Source organism: Muscardinus avellanarius (assembly GCF_963383645.1).
Source record: "Muscardinus avellanarius genome assembly, chromosome: 8".
NCBI classification, from domain to species: domain Eukaryota; kingdom Metazoa; phylum Chordata; class Mammalia; order Rodentia; family Gliridae; genus Muscardinus; species Muscardinus avellanarius.
In genome coordinates, this window is record NC_137794.1 from 74,652,946 (window position 1) to 74,672,867 (window position 19,922).

At 36.0% G+C, this 19,922-nt stretch overlaps 1 protein-coding gene across 2 annotated transcripts in view; it reads right to left on the bottom strand.

Annotated features, from left to right (window-relative positions):
- TBC1D32 (TBC1 domain family member 32) overlaps positions 1-19,922 on the bottom strand; it is a gene marked incomplete at its 5' end in the record, with an annotated part of 226,159 nt that overhangs the window by 62,867 nt on the left and 143,370 nt on the right. The window contains 3 exons of one of the 2 annotated variants that reach the window (XM_080699877.1): positions 3,856-3,949; positions 5,313-5,421; positions 6,463-6,585. In XM_080699877.1, the coding sequence (XP_080556003.1) occupies positions 3,856-3,949; positions 5,313-5,421; positions 6,463-6,585 (326 nt within the window). The remainder of the gene's footprint in view (positions 1-3,855; positions 3,950-5,312; positions 5,422-6,462; positions 6,586-19,922) is intronic. The other variant, XM_080699878.1, reaches the window with a different exon arrangement.

The following is a 19,922-nucleotide window of genomic DNA, read 5'->3' on the forward strand; positions in this document are numbered from 1 at the left end:
CATCACACTATGCTGTGGGTGCTGAAAGCCATCTGTTTTAGTTTTTGTGATGCTGGGGAACAAACCCAGGACCTTACACATGCTATGCAAGCGCTCTGCCACTGAGCTATATCCAGTCTCCTGAAGGCCACCGTGTTAGAGTTCTCCAAAGAAAGAACCAGTGAGATATGCATATACAAAGAGAGAAGAAGATTATGAGGAACTGGCTCATGGGATTATAGAGGCTGGCAAATTCAAAATCTGCATTGTAGGTTTGCTGGGTATAGATCCCGAAAAGAAAGAAAAAGAAAGAACTGTTAGAAGCAATGTCTTTGAAAAGAAAGCAGGTGGAATTTAGTTCAAAAGTAGAGAAAACAGCCTTTGCAAGTAACACTGGTAGTTCATTCTTAGTAATAACAGGAAGCCTAAATTGGCCCAAATACAGCCAAAATAATTGATATGTATTGGTAGTGTGTGGATGTTCTTTACTGTTTCTTCAATAAAATAGGAAACATGGTTATCCCCTAAAAAGATGGATGGGAAATGACAGGAAAGTTTGTGGAGAGAAAATTTAAAAATACTCACCTAGATGATTAGGAAAGTAAATGGACCTTGGAGACACATCAGATGACTGTCTGGCAGCATTACATGCCCACTGAGGTTAGTAATCTGTAGTTATCTCCTGGGCTAGAGAGAAGCTTCTAGAGTTTTTTGAAACCATTTGTAAGGGTAGAGGAGGAAGTAAAATTACTCTCCTCTGAGTACTGATTCCTAGAAATTGATACGTCTTTTCTTTGGAAAGTGTCCATTAACATACTTTTTATTTCTGTCTGCTTTGTTTGATTTGTTATAATATTTTGAAGAAACAAACTATAAAAGATGGTAGTAGCATAATAAAACAAATAACTCTGTTTTTTTTAATGGATTTTTTTTGCAATACTGGGGGGGGGGGGACCCAGGGGCATTCTACATCTGAGCTACACCCCCAACCCTATTTTATTATTTTGAAACAGGGCCTCACTGGGTTGCAAAGGGCCTCACTAAGTAGCTGAAGCTGTCCACGCACTGCGATACTCTTGTCTCAGACTCCCAAATGCTGGAATTACAAGCATGCACCACCACGCCTGGCTAAAATAATCTGTTCTTTAGAAATATTTAGAGAGAAATATTTATTTCCAAGTGAAATTCAGAAGCAAAGATAAAAATGCTATATCATGCCAAGAGAAAAAAATCAAGAAAGGGGATGAAGCATCAAGAGAGAATAAACCAAGTCTTATGTATCATGTTATCATCTCCTAGCAAAGCACCCAACACTCAGCATTCAAGGAACAAATATTATGCAAATGAATAAATGGGGTAATAAATGTTGAAACCCAAACAAGAATGACAATATACAAAAATTCTGAAAACAAAAAGGTGAAAATACAATAGGAAAGCAAGAGAACAAAAGCTTCAGGGAGATCTGGATTCATGGAAAGATTTGAGTAAAAAAATAGTTTAAAATGGTAATATATCAACGGCCTCTTCCTGAAAACTGCTAATCATCACTTCTTGTTTAAAACAATAATAAACTGAGACCTCTGAGGAAAAAACACTGCAAAAATTTAAAGTGGAGATCTTTGCCAGGTACTCCTTTGATAGAGGACTAATATCTAGAATGTACAAAGCACTCAAGAAACTCATCTCCAAAAAAATAACCCAATCAAAAAATGGGCAATTGAACTAAACGGATACTTCACAAAGAAATACAAAAGGCCAATAAATGTATAAAAAATGTTCAATAACACTAGTAATCAGAGAGATGGAAATCAAAACTACCTTGAGATTTCACCTAACCCCAATTAGAATGGCAATCATTAAAACACAAACAATAATAAATGGTGGTGAGGATGTGGAAAATGGAAACTCTGTTGGTAGGATTGCAAATTAGTGCAACCACTTTGGAAAACACAGTGTAGGATCCTCAGAAGAATGAGAATGAACCTACCATATGACTCACTATACTACTCATGAGTATCTACCCAAAAGAATAGAAACCAAAGTAACATTGTAATGCATGCGAATCTATGTTTATAGCTGCACAATTCATAACTGCTAAATTATGGGACCAGCTGAGATGTCCATCAACAGATGGTTTACAAAACTGTACACACACACACACACACACACACACACACACACACACACGAATCTTCTTAGCCATAAAGAAGAACAAAATTATGTCATTTGCAGGGAAATGGATGGAACTGGAGAATATTATACTAAGTGAGATTAGTCAGTCACAAAAATTGAAAGGCCAGATGTTTTCCCTCATATGTGGAAGCTAGAAGAAACTGGGACAGTATAGATGCCAGAAAAAGGAAAAACTTTAGTGAAGTGAAGGGGGCGGGACCTAACTGACGGAGGCAAGAGGAGGAATAAGACTCAAAGAGGGAAACATTTCAATATACGTGATGTACATATACAAATTTATCAATGCAAATCATAATGTTATGCACAGGGAGGTGGGGAGGAAGAAAGACTAGGGTGGGAACCGAGGGAGGGCTCACCGAGTGCTGTGTGCATGTATGCGTCTATCACTCTGAACTTTGTTAGGATATATGATTACAATGAACCAATAAGAAAAGAAAAAAATGATGGAAATAAGCATACACTAAAATAACTGAAGCCTACAAAGGTGGTACACACCTAGCCTGCTAGTCACATTGATATTGCTCATTGTAGGTATATTCATTCTTCTGTCAATGAAAACTTAATGCTTAGCTTTGGAAAATACACACTGGATTTTAAAAATTTAGTAAGAAGAAAACACAAACCATGTTATTAATTTTTTATTATTACATGTTGAAATAACAATACTTTGTATGCACTGAGCAAAGTTTACTATCAAAAATTTTAAAAATGCACTAAATGAATGTGAAATGAATCATACTGATTTCTTTCCAGTACAAGTTTGATGATATCATAGAGGAGAGCACGATACTATAAAAATTAACTTCTCAAATTAATGGCTAGTTTGATCATTTATCTTCCTATTTCATCCTAGAATTGTGTGGCTAGCTTAAAAACTCTTGTTTTTCATTTCTCTTAGGAGTAGGTCTGAACACCTAGCATGAGCTACACTGGTCTTAAGGCTAGACTTGGGTCACATCTTTGGTGTACACCTCCTCAGACTCTTGCTCTCACATTCCAAATCTCACACCTTCAGCTACTCATAGTTGTCTGAATATGATTTGCTTCCTCCTAGTCCTGTTCTATTTCCTCTGCCAAAAATGAGGTTCTAATACCCATAAAATACATACTTAACCTTTATATCTTCTTTTATATATAATAATTTATAAGAATGTCCTGCCTATGTATTGTTTGAGCAGGCTATAATTTATCTGTTTTGTTCCTATCACACTGTAGTACTATACAATTATCAACAACTTAGATTTACTCTTTAAAAAGCCATGAGTCCACAAAAGAGGTACCATAATTCTCATTATATTTCAAGTCCCTAAATATAGAAGGCTTGTATGTGGTACATGGCAGTTACTAAAAACTCTTGGTCTGGTGAAAAAAAATCAAAGTTTTATATACCTAGAATTCTAAAAGTCTGAAACCACTAATTAATTTTTTTAAAACAAACTGTTACTACTGGACAGCTCCGACACACCTTAGATGAAAGAAGAGCAAAAGGAAAAGGAGGAAGAGGAGAATTTTACTTCATACCAATTTAGTGAGCATTGTGAGAAAAGCTTACAAATTACAAAGAAATAGGCATAAATATAGGTGTATATATGCTAAATGATAATCAATATTTATCTACCTCAATATAGTCCTTTTCAAATTATAACATTAAAATTGAATAGCATCTGATGGCAAATATTTTACCGTGTTTTATGTCGGCATTTCTTGTAACTTCTGACCTATAACGGTGTGGCAAAGGATATGATGAAAACATTGGCCAAGGATAAGGATCATCACCCTAAAAAGCAGAAAGGCAGATGACTTTAAGAAGTGGTTTAAAATAACACTGAGTTGTAAGGCTTTCTGAAATATCATTAATTTAAATTGTCTTTTTCGCTCATAAATTCTAGAGTTTTTGCCCAACTAACAAAAAGTTATTTGACACCATAATTCACTAGTCCAAAAAATAATATTTAAAATTAAAGGTAATAGGAACAACATTAAGTAAGTACTGAAGCAGATATATAGTAACTTGTCCTGTGACTAAAAGTGATAGGGAGGATTTTATTTTTTTCTGTGTGTGAAATGAAAATTGTAATCTTTAAAAGAAGCCTATTTCCTGTTTTCCTTGAAAACCTGTTTTCCTTGTGTTGTCAATCATTTCTATGTATCTTTCCCAGAGTGACAGTCAAAGCAAACATGTCCTTTAACAAAAACAAAATCCTCACAAGAAATTCATAAAATAAATATATTCATATATATTATATATTAAATATGAGTATATATTTGTAATATAAATGTAGGTGTGTGTGTGTGTGTGTGTGTGTGTGTGTGTGTGTGTGTGTGTGTGTTGCTAGGAATTGAACCCGGGGCATTTTACCTCCACAGTACACCACAGCCCTATTTTTTTAAATTTAAAAACAGGATCATGCCGGGCGTGGTAGCGCATGCTTGTAATCCCCGCACTTGGGAGGCAGAGACAGGAGGATCGCGCAGGTTCGAAGCCAGCCGCGTGCGCTGACTTTGCAGACCCTGTTTCCAAATAAAAATGTAAAAATAGGTCTGGGAGTGTAGCCTGGAGGTAGAAGGGCTTCCAGGAACCCCAGTACCACCAAAAAAAAAAAAAAAAAAAAAACAGGATCATGCTAATTTGCTGTGGCTGGTTTCAATCCTGCAACCTTTACATCTCAGCCTCCCAAGTATCAAGATTACAGGTGTGCACCACCACACCCTGCTCATACTACATAGATTTATGAAAAGAAAGACGCAGACATACCCCATATTGCTACAGAAATACAAATAAATAAATATATAAATTACATATACATATATGTATTTGCATATGTGTATATATATAATCTAATCTTAAAAGTTAAGTGTAATGAGAAAAACATTGAAAGTAAAATATTCAAAGGCACACAGGAAGAATGATGACTTTTTAATAAAACAATTCATACTCAACAGCACTCATGGCCTTTTACCACCTACAGTACTATTTTTGGTTTGAATGTGTTTACTCACATCCTAAAGTTTTTCACGTAATGAAAGTCTCACTCTGTGATGTAGACATTGGGAGCAATTGCTCAGTGTTGCTGGACCTGGCCATCTTGCTTCCAAACAGATCAGAGAAACCTCCCCTCACTCTCCTGTGCCGTACTCACCTTCTCTAGCATCCGTGGAGGCAAAACTCTTTCCAATGGCCCGCCGATAAGATTTATTCTTACAAGGACATGATTTCTTTCTACTGATAAGCCATCAATTATAAATTCCCTGAAACATATAAGTATATCAATATTAATATATCCTTGATTGAATATGGTTTCATTTTTAAATCATGTCACTGGATTGTAAAGAAAAAAACAGAAAAGTCTTGAAAAAATACTATTCATGTATTACTTAAAATAGTAAGGGCTAAATTCATTTTGCATCTTACGACTTTCTTCACTAGAAAGGAAACAAATGATTCAGATATAACTGATATGAGATTAGTAAAAATATTTCCTTATTGAATGTTATTGTACTTAAAGAAATGGAATTAAGACAGTATATTTCCATAGTAACTCTCTCATATTTTTCAGTCAGGGTTCTCTTATGTACTAGACCCAGTGACTTAAATTTAAAATTAAGATTTCCTTGTGAACAGCCTCTACACTTTCTGCAGTTGTTAATCCTTTCTTCCAAATCAAATCTATAGTATCAAGTCATATACTCTGTTAATTTTTCAAGACCTGACTAGGAGGGAAACACAGTATTCTTTTTCTTTAAGTTACACACAGGAAAGCAATGTCAGCCATTGAAAGTATAGTCAATAAATGTCAGCCACACTGAGGTAAGAGCAAATGTGTGATGTAAAATTATCAGGATATTATCATAACCTCATTTTGCAAATAATCATAATTTATGACTGAGCTAAAATAAAGAATGGAGAAAAGTGAACCATTAAAATGGACATAAATCAAACATTTTTTTCAATGCATGTCATCTTACACAAGCAGCATGAATCCAAAGATGTTATTTTATGGAAACATTAACAGGGCTTATTTCAAATATGAACATAATACATACATACATGCATATGTGTGTGTGTGTGTGTGTGTGTTATGTCACAAAAACTTTAAAAGTAAAATGTTGCAAGCCTTCTGCAAAAAATATTTATCATGATCTTTGACATTTATGCTTTAATTGCATTTTACACTGCTAATTAAATATACTGAATTCAGACAGTAAGTAAAAAACTATACAGAAAGTCACTGTCTTAACATAATATCCAGAAAGAAGATATGGATAGTTGAAGTGCCCCTTCCTTTTAACCTGTGGCTCTCGGAGATCTCTAAGATATTTTCTTCTTGAGCACGCAGTAACACTTTGGATACTTGGTACTGAGCCTCTAGTAGAAGAAGCGTGTCTAGATCACAGCATGCCACACTTAATAACCTATACAAAGAGAAGAAATACAAGGAGATTTTGTAAACTGTTATGAAAGTCTAGAAACATTCTTGAGAATGCAAAGTAATGCCTATACACAGAAATAAAGATCTTACAGGAGAAATTAGATAGTTATTTCAGACATATTTTTAATAACATCCTCTTAAAAAGTTCTCAACATTTTTCCAAAGGCCAGTGGGTAATTTCTAACCCATATTTTAAAAATACATCTAAATCTATACATTCTCAACTACTAAAGTAAAAATTCATCAGTAAGCATTAAAAAAATCTTTTAAAACTCCAAATTGCCCTGACTTTTCTTTCAACAGCTAATTCATTACAAAATAAATGAAAGAACAATTTTTACTACTAATCCAGGAAATGTTTTAAATTAAATGTTAATGTCTACATTTATAATTATCAGACCAAGTTGAGAAAACTTACCCTCCTAATCTATGGTAACATTCATGGGCAAGAAATGGAGGTCAACTATCTCCTACTGTGATATAAGATGATGCAAAATAATAATTTTTGCCCAGAAAAACTGAACCAGAATTTAATCAGTTCTAAGTATAACATCATCAGTTTATAGGAAATACAGAGATTAAAAATATATAGTAAAAATATATAGTAAAAGATACCAAAAGATGTAAATAGTTAACTAAAATTAAAAATTTGGAGAATGCTACATATATATATATGTCTCTCTCTCTCTCTATATATATATATATATATACATATATATATATAGACATATATATATATATAGACATATATATATATATATATATATATATATATATAGTCTTCAGGAGGAAAATGGCATGAAAGGCATACAAGAGAAAAGTAAACTGTTAGGATTTTTTTTAATTCTTTATTTTTTTTAATGAGAAAAAAAGATGATTTATTGTTTCTTTCTCTATGTTTTCACATTTTGCAATTTTGCCCGTTTTTTTTTAAATTTTTTATTGAACATAAATGGTATACATTTAAACTATACTTGATGCCCTCTCCCCCCTCCCACCCGTTTTCCCTTCCCCCCTCCCAACAATGATTCTCCCGGGTAACCATGCCATATTCATAATTTTACACATATTTGGATGTGGACCCTCATTAATCAAGTTTAGCTTTCCTCCTCCTCTATCTTTCCATTCAAGCTTTGCTGGTATTTCCCCTCCATTATCTGGAGTACCACTGTTAGGAATTTTTAAAAAATACTGATCACATATAAAGGCATTATTTTTATATAAAGTAAATCAAATAAACTATAAAAGTATACTTCTGAGCCACACAGGAAAATACAGAATAGCTACCATATGAAGTCTGGGAAATACTTTTAACTTTATTATATGTAATAATGCTATGTAGTAATGGTTTGGGGGTTTTTTTGTTTTGTTTTGTTTTTCAAATAGGACTTAAGAGTTACATAATGAATTGATTATAGGCAAAATGGAATATCTTTAATTTTCTTTAATACATCTAAATTTAAAAAATATATGTGTGGGATGTGGTGAAAAATGAAACAAGATGGACAAAATATTCATAAAGATAAGTAATTCATAAAACATAAGGATACATGGAAGATTCATTAACTAGTCACTATTTTTTAAGTGTTTAAAATTTCAATGCTTTTGGGATTTTGGTACAACTTTATGTACCTATTCAAAAGAAGTACCTAAATAAATAAAAAAGAAAAAATCTTAGATGGACCCTCAAATATAGTGATTCAGTGTCACACCCTAGCACATGGCTACAATAATCAAATGCATATAACAACAAAGAAAAATCCACTAGCAACAATTTAGAAAATTTTTCCATTCCCAATTTATAAAAGTAAAAATACTTTATTACATAAAATTTATACAGAACCAAAATGAAAGAATATTTAGACTTCTACATTGAAGATTGTGATATATGTTGGCATTCCCCTTTCTCATCTTTGAAATAACCCAAAAGTATAGAGTAAGGAGGAGGAGAACAGCATAGCACAGAAAGTTTTAACTACAAAAGGAGGCAGCCAAATGTAGTAAAAATGAGGCAACTGCTGCCAAGAAAGGGAAAAAGAGAAAAGATATCATAGCTGTGATAGCATGGTGTGAAAAACAGCCTATTTCTCAAAAATAAATATATATATTTTAAGGAAAAAAGTAAATATCTCAAAAAGGAGAGTACATCTAAGATGCAAAATCTAATCCTCAGTTCTCAACAGTGGAAAGAGAACATATAGGAAACAGCAGAAATATTGTTGGCCCCAGTGTAGTTCTGAAAAGTATAGAAGTAACAGGTAGAACAAGAAAAATATTGATTAGAAAAATTGCGGGAAGGAAGATGGCAGCAGCCGTGGCCGTAGCAGCAACAGCTGGCAGTGGCCAAATAGGACATGTATTCCTCTGAGAAACTCCAAACAACATATTTTGGTTTAATATCTGATTGGGACAACATACAGAGACATTTCCAGCCATGACTTCCTATCTAAAATATAAGAGAGAAGAGACAGACCAAGATGGCAGTGGTGGTAGCAGCCAGTATTCAGGAGAGGCAGACAGATCCAAACCAACCCGCCTTGAACTGTTGGAGAAATCTCCCCAAAAATAGACGGCTCCTGCCTCACGTACTCAGGAATTCTGGACAACACACTATGTAAGAAAAATGCTCGGGAGGAGAACCAAGATGGTGGCAGCAGTCAGTATTTGGGAGAGGCAGACAAATTCCATCAAATCCACCCTAAATTTTTGAGAAAAATCTCCCCCAAAGTAGAATGCCCTGGCCCCACATGCTCAGGAACTCTGGACAACATACTATGTAAGAAAAAGGTTCAGGGAGCATCAGAGGGAGCTCTGCGTAGCTGGATTGGTCAGCACACTGCAGGTCTCAGGAGAAAAAGGCGCTCCTGGCTGCCGCACTCCTCTGCACCAGGAAGGAGGCAAGGGTGGCTTGGAGCAGCAGATCCCGCTCTCCGTGTTGAAGCAGTGGGCCTCCAATCTTGGTGGGGAGATAAAACGCATTGTTGGTAAGTACTCTGGCCCCCAACTTTTGCAAAAGATGGTAATGTTTTTCTTTTATTAAAAAATATTAAAGAGAGAGGAAGATAGTGGTGGCTGCTACCACAGCAGCAACCACAGCTGCAGCAATGATGGTTGGCAATGCCTGAAAAGGACATGCAGCCCTCTGAGAAACCCTGGACAACAGATTTTTGATTCAATAGCTGATTGGGACAACATATAGAGCCATTTCCAGTCATGACTTCCTATCTAAAATATAGGAGAGAGAGAGTTAAAAACGGTAGAATTAAAGACAAGACGGCAGTGTGGCACCTCCCACCACAAGAAAAGAGATTTTTGGAGGAACATCCCAGAGAGGATCAGAAAGTAGGCTGCTCCTGCCACACATGCACAGGAATTCTTAATCACATGCTCTAGGAGAAACCAAGAAGGCAGCGGTGGCAGCAGTGGCAGCCAGTATTCAGGAGAGGCAGATAGATCCAATCAAATCTACCTTGAATTTTTGAAGAAAGTAGACTGCTCCTGTTCCACATGCTCAAGAATTCTGACCAACATACTATGTAAGAAAAAGGTCTGGGGCAAGCCTAAGGGAGTCCCACCCATATGGCCGGGCCACCTCACTGCACCGGGCGTCCCAGGAGACCTCAGTGCTCATGGCCACCACGCTCCTCTGTGCTGCTCTGAGGGCCAGGGTGTGCTTGGAGAAGCAGATCCCACTCTCCATGGTGGGGCTGTGGGCCTCCGCTTTCGGTGGGGAGATAAAATCTATTGCTGCTAGGAAATTAGGCTCCCAGCTTCTGCAAATGACACGTGCTGTTTTTGCTTACTTAAAAAAAAAATGGAAGAAAATATGAGAACCTCTGTAGACATCTTGCCCACAGTGACAGGGACCAGAGCCTGCCTCGTAGCGAGGCCGGGTCTGGAGCCAGCCAGGCTGGGCCAGGAGCCTGCCACATGGCGAGGAAGGGTCTGGAGCCAGTAAGGCCGAGCCCGGAGCCTGTAGTACGGCAAGCCTGGGTCTGAAGCCAGTGAGACCAAGCCTGGAGCCTGTCCCATGGCAGGCCTGGTACCAGGGAGTCCTCCACAGCAAAGGGCTAGCAGGTCCCTGCAACCATGTGGCCAGGAAGCACTAGAAGCTGTCACTGCCTCAACTCATCTCTCAGCAGAATCCCAGATCAATGTGACCTCTATTAAAAAAATATTGTTTGTGAGTGGATCATCCTGTCAAATTTACTCATGTTCTGGCTTTCAGGATCTCAGTAAGTGTGAATAAGTGTGTAAATTTAAAAAAAGGACTTCCAAAGAAGAAACTGTAATTGATTGGATGTGGAGAAATAGAAGCTCTAATATATTTTTGGTGGGACTGCAAGTTGGTGCAACCACTTTGAAAAACAGTATGGAAGATCCTCAGAAGAAGGAAAATGAACTTACCATATGATCCAGCAATACCACCTCTGGGCATCTACCAAAAAGAATGAAAACCAAAATACCAAACTAACGCATGAACAACCATGTTCATAGCTGCACAGTTCACCATTGCCAAACTGTGGAACCAGAAAAGGTGGTGAAAATTTTTTCCTGAGAGAAAAGAAACATGAATGTATGTATGTCAAGAGTACATGTCCCAGGGTAAAGCGAATCCAGAGTCAACACTTGTACCTGATTAAGTTATTGGACTTAAAGGGGGGGAAAAAAAAAGATTCATGGAAGTATCCATGAAAGAGAAAGGGAGGGAAAAAAAATAGCAAGATGAGCCAGGCATGTGAATATACCACCTACATGCCATGTACTTGGGAACCTGAGACAGGAGGGATTGATTGCAGGTTGAAAGTCAGTCTCAGCAACTCAGGGAGGCACTCAGCAATTTAATCAGACCTGTTTCCAAATAAAACTAAAATAAGGCTGGAGGTAAAACTTGGAGGTAGAATGCCCTGGTGTTCAATCCCCAGCACCACAACAATTATAAATTAAAATATAATATAAAGAGCAAGCTGTTCTCAGAGGTAGCTAGAACATTTAAAACCAGCAGAGCAATGCCAGGAGGTTGTATAACACTATCAGATATTAGAATATATTACAAAGCTATCATACTTTAGCAACAAAGTAATGACACACAAAGAATGTCAAGATGTAGATTCTGATACATAGAGAAATTTAAAATTAAGTTAGAGTATATGAGATTTCCTAGTTAAATATATGGAGTAAAAGGCAAGGATGACTGCAGATTTTTCATCTCAACAAGAAAGATCAAGGTTGTCAACAGCCAAGATGTACATAAAAAAGGTTTAGGGACTAGTCAACTAGTCAACTCTTTCTTTAGGCTAGTAAATGATTAAACAGGTGATGACAATTACCACCAGTAAATCTCAAGATCAACATAGGAAAGGAGAGTCTACTCAAGTAATTAGGTGGGCAGTGCGGTGATCCAGGTTGAAAAGCAGCAACTCTGCTTGTGGGGAAATACAACCCTGAATCAAATTCTCCTCACCAGAGAATGAGTAAACCAAAAGCCAGAGATGACATAAGATTCTTAAGATCTTAGAAGCACGAGGAATAATGTAAAGCTTAACAAATTTAATCCAGCAGTAAATTTAAAAAACAGCATACTTTGATCAAGTACAATTAATTCCAGGGAGAAAAGAGGAAAGTTCAATGTTAAAGTATATCCTGATGAAATTCAGGACATCAATATAAAAAGAAGCATGTAACCATCTTAATAGATACTTAAAAGCTATTTGATTTAAGATGCAACATATTCCCTATTTCCTGTCCTTAAAAAAAAACTGAGTAAATTATAGGAAGGTTGCTACTTTTATTTTAAAAAAATCTATCTCAATACAAGAACTAAAACCACAAACGGTAAAAGTATTGCCATTAAGGTCACAAGGAAGACAAAACCACCTCCCCTTTTTTCTTTTCATTCTTTTCTTTTTTAATAAGAATGTCTAAAGATTTACAAATGGCCATTTTTTAAAAAAGAGATAGGCACTGGGTGCAGGGATACATGCCTATAATCAGTGGTTGGAAGGCTGAGAGAAGAGAATCACAGGTTCAAGGCCAACCTCAGCAACCTAGTGTGACCCTCTTAAAAAAAAACACATAAAAGGATGGAGGTGTAGCTCAGAAAAAAAATGACACTAGGCTCAATCTCTAGTACCAAAGCAAAATGCAAGAGGTAATACTAGCAGCTCAGAAGAAAGTCGTGGGCCAGTGTGCTTGGCCAGGCCACCTCAGATTCTTGCCTGCCCCATCTGCCCTCTGCCTGACCCAGAGGCATGGCTGAGAATAAAGAGCTAGGTTTGGGAGAGGCAGGGAGGTACAGTAGATTTCTCCCAGGATCCCACTTATTACTGAAGGAAGGGAATGAACAGGCAAACACTTGCAAAATAGGAAAAAAAAAAAAAAGTTCAACAAAAATAAAACCAGGTAGCCTAATCTCCATCCTATGTGAGCTCTGAGACCAGCCAGGAAATTTTCCAGCTATCTGCAAAGGGCTCTGTGGCTGGCCTCACTCAGTGACCGGAGTGGGGGGTAGGTCTCTGACTATCTATCTCTAGTACCTCACAAAGGAGACAAGACTTAAGAGAGAAGATGACTTCTATTATATTTTATACATGTGGTATTTTGTGACTGCAGTAACACAAGTCACTAGAATAGCTAAGAGGCCACAGTGACACCTAAATCTTTGTTACTCAGTGATATATAGCCAGTGAGGTTCCTCACCTGTGGTGTTGGCTGTTTTTTGTTTGAGTTTTTATGGGACTTTTGTTTATTTTGTTTTAATTTCCACTTGATTTGTATGCATCACAAGTAAAAAGGAGACGACCCTACGCTGCTCCAGTGCTCCAGGAGGGAGCACGGACAGACACCTGGTCCTTCCCCATCCTGGGCTTCAAGGTTGCTACCCATTATCTTTAACATCATTCAAGAAATTGAAGACTAAAATAACAAAGAGGTATGCTATCTATAAGGAGTATAATGCTCATGATTAGAAAATAATAAAACCATTTATTCGTGAACAATTCCCCCCAAATGACCTAAAACACAACTTACTTAAGAAATAATGCTTGAATACCTACGAAATGCCTAACACTGTTTTAGGTGCTCGGAATACACCACTGAACATATATGCACAAAAATCCCAGACTCTACGGAACTTAAAATACTGGATTTGGAAAAAACGAACAAAATAAGTTAAAAAACAAAACAGTGTGAACACATTTAAATCAGAGAAGTGAGAAAGATGTTCTAACAGAGAAGTAGCAGAAATGGAACACTGTGTGTGATTCTAAATAAAGTGGTCAGAAAAAACTCCTAAGGTGACGCAGCACAGACCCAGAAGAAATGAAGGAGCAAGCCACAGAGCTTTCTGCGGGAAGAGTTCCAGTCAGAACAAACCACTTGAGCAAAGGACCCAAGGTGGGAACTTCTAGCATGTCTGAAGACCAAGCGATCAATGTAGCTCAAGTGGAAGGAGAAAGGGAGAAGTATTAGAAGACAGGTCAAAGCACTATTAAGGTGTCAGACCATCAGGACGATGATGTTCTTCTATGGTATCGTAAGAACCCACTGAAGTACAATTTCATTCTAGTTGTATGATAAACTTTGTGAATATAAGTTTAGGGTTATTTGATTTGTGTTTTAAAGGGATCACCCTGGCTGCCTTATACAGAACAGACTAAAATTAGGGGCAGATGTAGGGAGATAATTTTTAAAACCATAACAAGCCAGATACCATAGCACAGGCCTATAATAAGGGTACTTAGGAGACTGAGGCAGAAAGATCACAGATTTGAAGCTGGCATACAGTACCCTAGTAAGGTAGGGCTCAGAGGATGAATGCCTCTGTGTTCAATCCCTAGTACCAAAAAAAAAAGAAAAAAGAAAAAAGAAATAAACCTACAGCAATAATTTAGATAGTGGTTTAAAATAGGATACTATAAAGATTTATCAGTTGAAAGAGTGGCTCTGTGGTAGAATTCTTAGGATGGCCTCATCATCCCCACCTCCTGGTGAAGAAATGTGAATCTCTTCTCACATATTGGAAGACCTGTGATTTGCCTCCAAACACTGGTGTGTCTTAGAGGTAATGAAATAAAAGCTCTGAGTAGTATAATAACAAAACACAATAGTATCTGGCTAAGAGCTTATAACCACCTTGTATTTGCCACCTGCCCATCAGTAACCTAGAGGCTGGCTCAGTTATTAGGTTCAGCTGCCTCACTGTGCGATGTTCACTTAACCTTTACATCGCAGCCAAACCCTATGTTGCTCACCTCACTCCAGTCAATCATGTAGGCACTGTATCATCTCACATCATCACAAAAGAATGATTATTATACTAAAATAAGATACTTTGAGGTTAACAGACCATATCCATAGAACTCCCATTACAGCACACTGTTAAAACTGTTCTATTTTATTATTGTTGTTAATATCTTACCATGCCTAATTTATAAGTTACATTATATGTATGTCTGTATAGGAAAAAGCAATATAAACATAGGGGGCTTGGTACAATCTGTGGTTTTACTCATTCACTGGGGGTTTGGCATGTATCTCCCATTGATAAGGGGGAACTATTATATAAACTCCAAGGCTAACACCTAAGCAAATGAAAGTGTGATGAGTTCATTTGGTTGATAATCAGGAGGAAACAAATGGAAACTAGGGTGGGAAGATGTGTGTATGTGTGCACCCAAGTGTGTATGAAAATATTATATATATCGCTGGGCTTGGTGGCGCACGCTTGTAATCCCCACGCTTGGGAGGCAGAGACAGAAGGATCGCGCAGGTTCGAAGCCAGCCGTGCGCGCTGGCTTAGGAGACCCTGTTTCCAAATAAAAATGTAAAAATAGGTCTGGGAGTGTAGCCTGGAGGTAGAAGGGCTTCCAGGAACCCCAGTACCAAAAAAAAAAAAAAAGAAAATATTATATATGATTACCATTAAGAAAATGCTTAAAAATCCAATACATTTACTTATAATTTATCAGCAATAACCAATTAAACCATTACCATGGAAATAGTTATTTCATTAATTATGACAAAATACAAAATGATTAACTCCTTAATATGAAAAGCACAGGATCTATATAATATAGGTAAATATATAACTGAGGAATATAAAGATTTCAAGAAACTGAAACAGATTCTACCCCAAATGAATGTTAGATATTGTAAAAAAATATGCACTCTTTCAATTCCCTTATGAATTTAACTTAAATATATTAAATAATAATTTTTGTCAAAACTAAGATTTATCCAGAGCTCAAAATACCTCTACAAATAACCTAATAGAATATTTAAATATTAAATAATTCATCTTTCATAGAATCTAATACTTATTTTTTCAGGTGGTGACCATGTTCTAACTTTGGAAGAGATATATTTAGTCTCAGGATAACTCTGTAAAGTAAGTTACTACTACATTTTACACATAAGGAAATAGGGATACAAAGACATTATGGGTTATATTTACAGTGCAGTTTCAAAGTCTGCTCTTAACCACTCGGTGATACAGCCGCACACTGTAATACACTGCAGAGCATGCTACAAGGCCAACAAAATTAAATCCATAAAAGATAAACAAGTCCTCTAAGGGGGAAAGTATAACATTTTAATGAGAGTAATTAAACAATGTCTAACTAAATGGAGATATATACTATGCTTACAGGTTGGAAAATTCAGTATTACTAAGACATAAGTTCAGCCAATGTTGATCTGCAGATTCAATAAAGTTATAATTAAAATCCCAGTAGGTTAGTCTGTGTGACAAGCTAATCCTAAAATTTATATGGAAAGGAAAATTCTAAAAGTAGGTGAGATATTTCTGAAAAAGAACAAAGTAGAAGAAATTTCTCTGCCAGTTATTCTAACTTATTACAAAACTCTTATAATTAAAATAATGTGGTATTTGGACAAGAAGAAATGAAATTCTAGTTGAATAGAACAGAAATCTCAGAAAGACTTGCATAAGAGGACACTTGTTTCATAACACACTATAAAAATATGTATATATGCACATAAGAAATATGTAGCTAATGTTTGACATGTTGTAAGTTATTTACAAGAGCCAAAACTGAAAAGAAAATGAAATATCTACTTAAGAGCATAAAATATAAATAAAACATGGTCCATTAAAATTACAGAATATTATTACAGAAAATTATATGATAATTAAAATGGATTACAAATATATAAAACATCAATTAATCTTAACATAATTCTATACTAGAAGGTCGGACACAGGCCATATAATCTATGCTAACAATAGTATAAAGTTCAAAAAGAAACAAAATTAAAATATGCTGTTTAGAGTTCCAGGCATGGTGGCACACACTTGTAATCCCAGCATTTGGGAGGCAGAGATCAGAGGATCTCGGTTTGCAGACAGCCTCAGCTACTTAGTGAGGCCCTTCGCAACTCAGTGAGAACCTGCCTCAAACATTAAAATAAAAAAACTAAAAAATAGGGGTAGGGGTGTAGCTCGGAGGTACAATGCCCCTGGGTTCTATCCTCAGTACCACAAAAATATAAATGTGTCCAGAAAGCAAAAATACAAGCTAAAAAACGTCAGAAAAATATCAGAATAATTTTATTAGAGCAAAGGCAGGATGTCATAATCAAATGACACAGTGTCAATAAATTTTTTTCCTAGATTAGGATTCTATCAACACTTATAATTTGCTAAGCTGCATTTTTAATATTTTATGTAATCTATATGTTTTAATATTTCATTAAAATTTTAAATGTTATGCTAGGGTGGTTAACAAAGGTAATTATATACATTAGATAAATATGTGTGCAACAAACAAATTCAGAATACTAATAAAAAATGTATAGTATTATGCAAAAGATTCCTGCAGTACTTAACATCAACTAATGCCATTTGCTATTCAATTAGGCAATCATCCAAAAAACAGATCTTAATGACTCTTCAATTATACCAACACATTTGTGTAAACCAGCAGCTAAACTACACATAAAAGGAAACAGACTTAGGCAAAAAAAAAATTGTATTTCTGCTCAATCAAGCCATTTAATCTAGGTTTATAAAATAAAAAAGTGTACAGATTATTTTAGTATTTCATACTTAAAAATATCTACATATTTTAAAATATAAATAATCAGAGCTGGGCGTGGTGGCTCACGCTTGTAATACCAGCATTTGGGAGGTGGAGACCCGAGAATGGAAGTTCGTGGACAGCCTCAGCTTCTTAGTGAGGCTCTTTGCAATTCAGTGAGACTCTGTTTCAAAAATAAGAGACTAAAAATAGGGCTGGGGGTGCATCTCAGAGGTAGAATGACCCTGGGTTCCATCCCCGGTACCGCAAAAATGAATAAATAAATAATCAGAAAACATGACTCATAACATATACTGCCAGGCATGAGGGTGCATGCTTTAAATCCCAGTTCCTGGGATTACAGATTTGAAGCCAGCCTCAACTACTTCATGAGGTCTTCACAACTTAATGAGACCCTGTTTCAAAATAAAGAATAAAAGCCGGGCGTGGTGGCGTACGCTTATAATCCCCACTGGGGAGGTGGAGACAGGAGGATCTCACAGGTTCGAAATCAGCCTCGCTGGCTTAAGAGACCCTGTTTCGAAATAAAAAAAAATAAAAATAGGCCTGGGAGTGTAGCCCGAAGTAGAAGGGTTTCCAGGAACCCCAGTACCACCACTAAGAATAATAATAATAATAATAATAATAATAATAATAATAAATAAAATAAAGAATAAAAAAATAGGGCTAGGGGTGTAGCTCAATAGTAGAAGGCCCCTGGGTTCAATCTCCAGTCCCGCAAAAAAAAAAAAAAACTTATTTATTATGTTTGTAAGCAACAAATTACCAGATTTAATTGTTTATCCTAATACAAATTTCCCAAAGTTGTAAAAAAAAACCCAGATGCTTAATTCATATATAAAGCACCTAGCTACATTAAGAAGTAGCGCAATGCTGAACATGGTGGCACACCTGTAATTCCAGTACTTGAGGGGCTGAAACAGGAGGATCATAGATTCAAGGACAGCATTGGCAATTTAATGATGTTCTTAGCAACCTAGCCAGACCGGGTTTCCAACTAAGAAATAAAATCAGGCAGGGAGTGTAGCTCAAAGGTAGAATGCCTCCTAGCTCAATCCTAGTACCAAAAAAAAAGACAAAGACAGACTAAAGAAAGTCAACAATTATCCAATTAAATTAACAATTAAAACTCACAGGTAAACTAAAGTTTTAATGGTATTTCTTCAAATTTCTTTCTTTCTTTCTTTCTTTCTTTCTTTCTTTCTTTCTTTCTTTCTTTCCTTCTTTCTTTCAACATTGGGGTTCGAAACCAGGGGTATTCTACCTCTGAGCTACATCCTCAGCCCTATTTTTTATTCTTTCTTTCTTTCTTTCTTTCTTTCTTTCTTTCTTTCTTTCTTTAGTGGTACTGGGGTTCCTGGTAACCCTTTTACCTTTGGGCTACACTCCCAGACCTATTTTATATTTTTATTTGGAAACAGGGTCTATATTTAAAATAGTAAATCAAAAAATCTAATTTTTATGAAAGTATGCATGCATCCATCTGATATAATGAGAAGTAAATTAACTATCCCACAAAAAGAACCTTAGGCCTTATTAGGTTACTATTATCAAGATAAATTTCTATACACCAAAAGACAAAGTAATCAAAAACCTTAGTTGTTGATTTACTTGTTATTTCATACAATGCTAAGCAAAGTACAAATATTAGTCAACTATTACAACCTTATGGTTCTCAGGAACCATATTAACAGTCTAATACTCGTAAGGATATGCTTTCTATAGGCAAAAGAAAAAGAGTTTTTTAAAAAAAGCAAAGCTTTTAAAAGCATGATAGGTAACTAAAGGTAGAGGGATCCAAACACTTTTAATAACTCTTGTGGAGATAAGTCAGTCATTGTCTTAGCTAAGTTGAATCAGGTTTATTGATAACATCTAGCAATGAATTTTTCATCTGACCCTGGGCACTGAAGGTCAAGTTCTCATCTCTATTAGACATGGTGTGATACATATAATATCTAAACAAATTAAGTTCAAATAAATCTTTCCATCATTACATCTTCTTTTCCCTAGTTGTCTAAGTGAGCTGATCTTTCCATGAAGAAATAAATTCCTAAAATATATTCCATAAATAAAAAGTACAAGATATGAATGGACAGACATAGGATTTTCTCAACAGTCTTCTGATAACAGTTGTTTCTATTAAAATGCTCTGAAATGCTGGGCTGGGTGTCACACACTGGTAACCCCGGGTGATGGTTAATCTGGATTGTCAACTTGACTCAATCTAAAGTGCCTAAGATTATGTGATTTGGGGTGT